The sequence below is a fragment of the Nothoprocta perdicaria genome, unplaced genomic scaffold (genome assembly GCF_003342845.1).
Source record: "Nothoprocta perdicaria isolate Ctin4 unplaced genomic scaffold, notPer1 scaffold_0, whole genome shotgun sequence".
Taxonomy (NCBI): domain Eukaryota; kingdom Metazoa; phylum Chordata; class Aves; order Tinamiformes; family Tinamidae; genus Nothoprocta; species Nothoprocta perdicaria.
In genome coordinates this window covers 4101439-4109000 of record NW_020454092.1, presented here as the reverse complement: position 1 = coordinate 4109000, position 7562 = coordinate 4101439, and the positions used below count along the sequence as shown (strand labels likewise).

General features: G+C 57.9%; 1 protein-coding gene across 1 annotated transcript; it reads left to right on the top strand.

Annotated features, from left to right (window-relative positions):
* Nucleotides 1-1192: 1192 nt before the first annotated feature.
* On the top strand, nucleotides 1193-6925 carry TBR1 (T-box, brain 1). Its single transcript, XM_026036435.1, has 6 exons — nucleotides 1193-1884; nucleotides 2189-2343; nucleotides 2656-2777; nucleotides 3108-3266; nucleotides 4112-4173; nucleotides 6082-6925. Exons 1-6 carry the CDS (start codon nucleotides 1193-1195, stop codon nucleotides 6923-6925), a joined length of 2034 nt encoding a protein of 677 aa, XP_025892220.1.
* The last annotated feature ends 637 nt before the right edge of the window (nucleotides 6926-7562 follow it).

Here is a 7562-nt window from a genome sequence, read left to right as displayed (position 1 = left end):
CCTCACAGGGTGCCTGTAGGAGAGGGAAAGCGAAGAGGCTAATGCAGGAGGCACGGGAGCAGCAGGGGGACATAAGAGAGGCGGGGGGGACAGGCAGCTCTTCGGCATATCCGCCCCCCGCGGAGGGTCCCGCCGTCAATTAGCCCCGAGCCGGCAGGCGCCGAGGCCGCGGCTGCTCCGCGCGCCGGAGTGCGCGGGGCTGCGCGGAGCCTCTCTGCGCCCCTGAGGGCCCGCGGGGCAGCGCGTGTCCCCGAGGCGAGGCGGGCGCCGGGGGCGAATCCGCCGCAAACATCTCCCTGGCTGCGAGTGGGAAGGGACGCGGGGCCGGCGGGGGAGACGCAAACCCGCCATCCGCGCCGTTCGCCGATAATCTGCGGCATTACAGCGCCCAGATAAAATATTTATTTCCTAAAGAAGCCGTAAACATCACGGCAAACACATTAGGGCACTTCGGCGGCGCGGCTTATGATTATTTCAGAACTTGATGCGCTGCGGCGGCGGGGAGGCCACCGGGCCGCGCTTTAATGGGGACGGGAGCTGCGGGTCTCCCGCGAAGGGGCGCGGGGCTGCGCGGAGGCTCCGCGCCGCGGCCAGGCGGGCAGCGCGCCCCGCGGGGCTGCGCGGGAGCCTCCGCCGTGAAAAGGGGCTCGCACGCGGTGCTCAGGGAAGCGCGGCGCTGGGGGGTATTTCCACACATACATAAATAAATAAATAAATAGAAATTCTGGAAAGGTCACGTAATAACGAGCTCTTATAGCAAACACACAGTTCCCTTCCCCCCCCCCGCCCCGGCTTCCTCCTATCTCACAATAAAATCATCTACTTCAATTTGCCATGATCGTGGCGACCAGGAGCCAGGTGATTATCCTAATTAATGTCTATCTAATTAAATTACTGTCAGCGGTTAACCAATGGCAGGAGCCGTTTCATCCTCTCCACAAGCAGCAAGATCAAAAGTGAGTCTTTCCTGATTGCTGCATAGTGTCAATTGGCCAATCTCTTCTCCCAGGGAAGGAAAGAAAAAAAAAAAAAAAAAAAAAAAAAAAAAAAAAAAAGTAAATCAAACGTTTGGGAAGCATTTGGTGGATGAAGTGCTTTCCGCCTAGTGAGGGTCCCAGGATGTCTAGCGTCTGATACTGAGGAGCCCTTCCAGAACCAGGGACTGAAGGGTTATTCCTGTGGTGCTAGAGCTATGCAGCTGGAGCATTGTCTTTCTCCCTCTATCATGCTCTCCAAGAAATTTCTCAATGTGAGCAGCAGTTACCCACATGCAGGCGGATCCGAGCTTGCCTTGCATGATCATCCCATTATCTCGACCACTGACAACCTGGAGAGAAGTTCACCTTTGAAAAAAATTACCAGGGGGATGACGAATCAGTCAGATACAGACAATTTTCCTGACTCCAAGGACACACCAGGGGACGTCCAGAGAAATAAACTCTCTCCCGTCTTGGACGGGGTCTCTGAGCTTCGTCACAGTTTCGATGGATCTGCTGCAGATCGCTATCTGCTCTCTCAGTCCAGCCAGCCCCAGTCTGCTGCCTCTGCTCCTAGTACCATGTTCCCTTACCCCAGCCAGCATGGACCTGCTCACCCAGCCTTCTCCATCGCCAGCCCCAGCCGCTACATGGCTCACCATCCTGTGATCACCAACGGAGCTTACAACAGCCTCCTGTCCAACTCTTCTCCGCAAGGCTACCCCGCGGCGGGCTACCCGTACCCGCAGCAGTACGGCCATTCTTACCAAGGGGCGCCTTTCTACCAGTTCTCCTCCACGCAGCCGGGGCTCGTGCCCGGCAAGGCTCAGGTCTACCTGTGCAACAGGCCACTCTGGCTCAAATTCCACCGGCACCAGACCGAGATGATCATCACCAAGCAGGGGAGGTAAGCGCCGCTCCGCGCCGCGCCGCTCCGCGCCGGGGAGCGGGCCGAGCGGCCGCGGCGCCGCCGCCGCCCCGGGGGGAGCCGCAGCCGGGGCTGCCCCCGGAGGGTCCCCGCTCCCCGGCCCGGCCCCGCGCACAGCTCGGCCTTTCGGGGAGGGAGTTTTTTGATTTTTTTTTTTTTTTTTTCCGCGGTCGCTACTAGGCGCCCTGAGGATAAAGCACAACGGGTTGCTTCCTATGTGTGTATCGCTGGTGCTGGATTTTTCTTTTTTTTCTTTTTCTTTTTTTTTTTTTTCGTTTAATAGGCGCATGTTCCCTTTCCTAAGTTTTAATATTTCTGGTCTCGATCCCACGGCTCATTACAATATTTTTGTGGATGTAATTTTGGCGGATCCCAACCACTGGAGATTTCAGGGAGGCAAATGGGTTCCTTGCGGCAAGGCGGACACCAATGTACAAGGCAAGTTCCTCCAATTAACACTTTTCCCGACACATATGTAGGTGAGAATGATTAATTAAAGCCTTTGTGGAGTGGCTTAGGCGACTTCTTATACGACAATGATCCAATGATGCTATTTAAATAAATGGAGGGGTGGAGGAGAGAATAAAAGATATTCGGAAAACGCTGTTTTAATGCTGTTCGGCTAAAATGGAGGGAGTTTCAGCAGTAAAATGCTCCTAACTTTAACAGGATGCTTAAAGCCCATGCTCGGCTGCAGTGGCAGAGCCAGGCTACGCGGGTGAGCTGTGGTGTTTTTGTTGTTTTGCTTAGGAAATCGTGTGTACATGCACCCCGACTCCCCCAACACGGGTGCCCACTGGATGCGTCAGGAAATCTCCTTTGGGAAACTAAAACTTACAAACAATAAAGGAGCATCAAACAACAACGGGCAGGTCAGTGAGAGAGCTGCTTTGCAAGACGTATTTTTTGTTGCTTTAGAAAAAAAATCCCTTAGTCTTCGATGGACTCTGTATCGGATCGTGTTGTTAGGTGGAAAAAAAAGAAAAAAAAAAAGAAAAGAACAGTGGTGGGGGGATTAAGCCACAAGCCTGTCGCTTATGTTGCCGGGGGCCTTTCAGGCTGCGGGTGCCGGCCCAAGGTCTCCCGGTGCGCGGCGGGTCCCGCGGCTGCGGCTCGTTCCGCGCCGTAGCGCGCCCCGCACTCCCCGCTCTAATTCCCCCTTCTGTCCCCGGCGCCCGCCCTGCCTTCTCTTTGCCCGACAGATGGTGGTTTTGCAGTCCCTACACAAATACCAGCCCCGCTTGCATGTGGTGGAGGTGAACGAAGACGGGACGGAGGACACGAGCCAGCCGGGCAGAGTGCAGACCTTCACCTTCCCCGAGACGCAGTTCATCGCCGTCACCGCCTACCAGAACACCGATGTAAAGAGCAACCCGCTCCCCTCCGCTCCGAGCACCGCGTTTCCGCGCCCGCTCTTCCCATCCCCAGCCTCAAAGTTGCCGTTTCGCCTCCGCCGAGGCTCGCGACCCCCAAGTCCTCCTGCCGCGGTTCCTGCGCTCCCCCGAGCGGCCCCCGTTGGCTCCCGCCGGGCAGCCGGGCCCCCGGGCGCGGGGCTCCTTGCCGAGCTCGCCGCTTCCTTGCGCGGCCAAGCAGAAATTCTGGCGCTTTTGCTGCTAGAACTAGAACCCGCTATTTTTCCCCGGCTCGTATCTTTGCGTCGGGAAGAGCTCGGATCACTGCTACAGCTTAAGCACTAAATCTGCAAAAATTAATTAACATCCTCATTGACTGCACAGGGGGTGATGGAGCGACTCCCTCAAATGAAAATCTTGTTAATGCTTGGCTACGTTTTGTAGCGGTCTGTTTTGGCTGTGGACTCGTGCCCCCTTTATCTTTCAAATGACATATGCTCGGGCCACGTTTTTGCTTTAATTATATCCCTAGATGCAAATGCAAACTCTTAGTTACTGTTTTGCGGTACGTTCCCTCCTCGTGTCGGGATTTAAATGGATTCATGACCATGCAACGTGAATAATTATACTTCCGAAAATATGGGATTAAATATAATTTTTTTATTGTAATATTGGGGAGAATAAAGTAAATCTCACATTTCTCCTTTGATCTCCAAAAGCACGCTGGAGTTTTGCTTTCCGAATTACTAAGAGATGCAGTCTCATCCACTAGATGCATGTCTCATTAAAAAAAATGTACTCGGGTACCCTTTTCGTGTTCTCACAAGGTACTTTATGGCCCTCTGTCCCTCCAGATCACACAGCTGAAAATAGACCACAACCCCTTCGCCAAAGGCTTCCGCGACAACTACGACACGTGAGTAACGCCGAGGTTTATTCTCCTTCTGCGGCCGCGCACCTGTGTCAAAGCGCGGGGCAGCAAGGCGCGGATAGAGCGCGCTTGAAGCTGCGCTGACCCAAGTGCGGCTTTTTGGAGGGAAGGAGAGAGGTGGAAAGAAAAGGAAGGGAGCCCTGAACGCTCCTCCGACGGGCGGGTGCGCAGGGGCCTCGCAGAGCCGCGCCGGGTGCCGCTCTCCGCGGTGCTGGCGGCACTCGGCGCTCTCCGCGCTCGGCACACCGCGCAGCCTGCGCGCCTCGGCCCTCTCCCTTCTGCTTTGGCCCCTAGATAGCTGGGTTTTGTCCCTGGTTTCCTGGCTTTTGTCCTTGCGCCCGTTTGCGAGTTTCTGTCTGCCCTCTTGCGCGCTCGGGTCCCAGGATGCTCCCGCGCAACGCGGGCGCAGGGGCTACGCGCCCGCCACGTGTGAATAAGCTCAAACTCCGCAGGAAGAAAAATATCTAAATTTATGTATTTATGTATTTATTTATTTATTTATTTCCCCATCGGGATGGAGCTGAAAACTCCCCAGTTTTCATCGCGGTTGCCCCTGTGCGGCCTCTGCCAGTGCCTCCGGCTCCGCGAGCGTTTCAGCCCGCCAGGCCCGACAGCAGGGCCTGGACGCCCCGACAGCACGGGGGCGGCGTCGCCCAAGCGGCGGGCGCCGACGACCGCTGTTCGGCCTCGTAGCCGAGCGGCGGGGCTGCCCCTGCTCTCCTGACCCGCGGGTCCCATGGCTCGCTCGGCCCCCGACGGCTCCAGCTTCAGCCCTACGAGATAGGGCCGCCGTCGAGCGCGGAAAAGCCGCTTTCCCTCCGCGGACAGGCAGCGTGTGCAGAGGGCGTAAGCCCACGCGTAGCTTCAGCTTAAGCCCGCTTAAGCCCGCCTGCTCCCGTCGCAGTGCAGGGTGGAAGCGACGCCACGGTCCGAAGCGGGGCGAGCGGGACCGGGCCCCAGCGGCGGGTCCCAACGGCGAGTGCCTCTGTCCCGGGTGCTGCGGCGCGAGCGGCCGCCGCCGCTCCCCGAGCGGGATGCGCCGCCTCTGAACAGGCTTCATGGCCTTCGCCCCCATGTCCAAGCTTTTATTTTTCTCCTATTTTTTTTTTTTTAATTAGGAAAAACTTTATAGAGAGTCACTTTTAAGGAGACGGGGGGAGGGGGAGTCTTCAATGTTGTCTAGCACGTTGGATTTGTTTAAGGGCCAAGTTTATTTTGGATAAGAAATTCCAGGAGGCGTGGAGGGTTAATTAAAGCGCAGTTTTAGCCTGAATTATGTACAGATAGTAGTTATTCATGCATTAAAGTTTTTATAATCGCAAATTGCAACCCAGCATGGGAGATTTATATATAGGCCATGCAGGGAACACTAGTTGTGTCTGGTTTTACATTTCCTACAGTAGGTGTTTAAAGATTAGCTTAATTTAAACCCCGTAAAATGTTGATGGTGTGCCTGTGACTCTCAATAATAAGTGTTAAACAGCCGATGGGGATCCGCGGGCTGCCATTCACGCTGTTCCCTACAAGCGGCCGCGTTGCCTGTTGCGTTTCTGCGAGTTCTGGTCAATGTGTCACAAACGAGATTTCCGAGGCTCTTGAAAAGTCATCAGAATGCGGAGTTCAAACGGGAGCTCAAAACCTTCTTGTGTTGAGCGAGAACCTGTGTGTCGCAGGTCTTACGAGCTGTATTTGGTGCAACTTCTCCCTCGGAGTCGCCGTCGGGGCCCTCAGCGCTCCGAGAGGCAGCGCCCAGGCCGCTGCGCGGGGCTCCCTTTGGGGCCAGCCCTCAGAAGTGGCGGGTTTGGGGTGCGGATCGACGTGCGGGCGCGGCCGAGGCGAGGGGCCGCGGGGCGCTAGGCCTGTCGCCGACCTCTGTGCCCTTGTCTTCGGCAGGATCTACACGGGCTGCGACATGGACCGGCTGACGCCGTCCCCCAACGACTCGCCGCGCTCGCAGATCGTGCCCGGGGCCCGCTACGCCATGGCCGGCTCCTTCCTGCAGGACCAGTTCGTGAGTAACTACGCCAAGTCCCGCTTCCACCCCGGCGCAGGAGCCGGCCCGGGGCCCGGCGCCGACCGCAGCGTGCCCCACACCAACGGGCTGCTCTCCCCACAGCAAGCCGAGGAACCGGGGGCGCCCTCCCCGCAGCGCTGGTTCGTCACCCCCGCCAACAACCGCCTCGACTTCGCCGCCTCGGCCTATGACACGGCCACCGACTTCGCGGGCAACGCGGCCACGCTGCTCTCCTACGCGGCGGCCGGCGTGAAGGCGCTGCCGCTGCAGGCGGCCGGCTGCGCGGGCCGCCCGCTGGGCTACTACGCCGACCCGTCGGGCTGGGGGGCGCGCAGCCCCCCGCAGTACTGCAGCAAGTCGGGCTCCGTGCTCTCGTGCTGGCCCAACAGCGCGGCGGCGGCGCGCGTGGCCGCCGGCAACCCCTACCTGGGCGAGGAGGCGGAGAGCCTGGCCCCCGAGCGCTCCCCCCTGCCCGGCGCCGAGGACTCCAAGCCCAAGGATTTGTCCGACTCCAGCTGGATCGAGACGCCCTCCTCCATTAAGTCCATCGACTCCACCGATTCTGGGATTTACGAGCAGGCCAAAAGGAGGCGGATCTCGCCCTCGGACACGCCGGTGTCCGAGAGCTCGTCGCCCCTCAAGAGCGAGGTGCTCGCCCAGCGGGACTGCGAAAAGACCTGCGCCAAGGACATCGGCTACTACGGCTTCTACTCGCACAGCTAGGCGCGGCCCCCGCCGGCCCCGCCGCCTTTTGCACAGCGACCTCCGCGCTCAGCGCGCCGGCCCCCGCCCCGAGCCGCCCCCTCGCACCGCCCGCGGCCCCGGGCGGGAGGCCGAGCCGGAGCCGCCACCGCCGCCCTGCCCGCTCCGCTCCGCGCCGCGCGGTGCTCCGGGCCGCGCGTGGCAGCAGCTCCGCCGCGGCCGCTCCCTCCACTCATATAAGTAGGACGCGTTAGACTCTCGCCAATCGTGCAGCGCTTCCTTCCTTTTTTTTCCACGGATGGATAATAAGGGATACTAGAAATAGTGGGGAAAAAAAAGAGCCTGTGAAATGCCTGTACATAGTACTCAATTTATTGTAGCCACTTTCTTTCTTTTTTCTTTCTTATTTGTTTATTTTTGTTTTCATTGTGAAGTCACAAAGCTTAACTCTGGTTTAAGTTTCTTTATTGCTCCTCTTTTTTTTTTTTTTTTTTTTTTTTTTGGCTTCCTCAGCCCCCCTCCCCTACTCACCAGGTAAACACGCTTTCTGGTAAACGCCCCTGGAAATGCAGAACGGGCCATCGCTCTAGCAGCGGGTAATGGGTTTCTCACTTTCTCTGCAATCCCTCGCATGAAATAATTACGCCGTGCCCTGGGC

Coding starts and splice junctions, on each gene's coding strand:
- TBR1 (XM_026036435.1), top strand. CDS start 1,193: ATGCAGCTGGAGCATTGTCTTTCTCCCTCTATCATGCTCTCCAAGAAA. Junction 3,267..4,111: donor CCGCCTACCAGAACACCGAT/GTAAAGAGCAAC, acceptor CTGTCCCTCCAG/ATCACACAGCTGAAAATAGA. Junction 4,174..6,081: donor TTCCGCGACAACTACGACAC/GTGAGTAACGCC, acceptor TGTCTTCGGCAG/GATCTACACGGGCTGCGACA.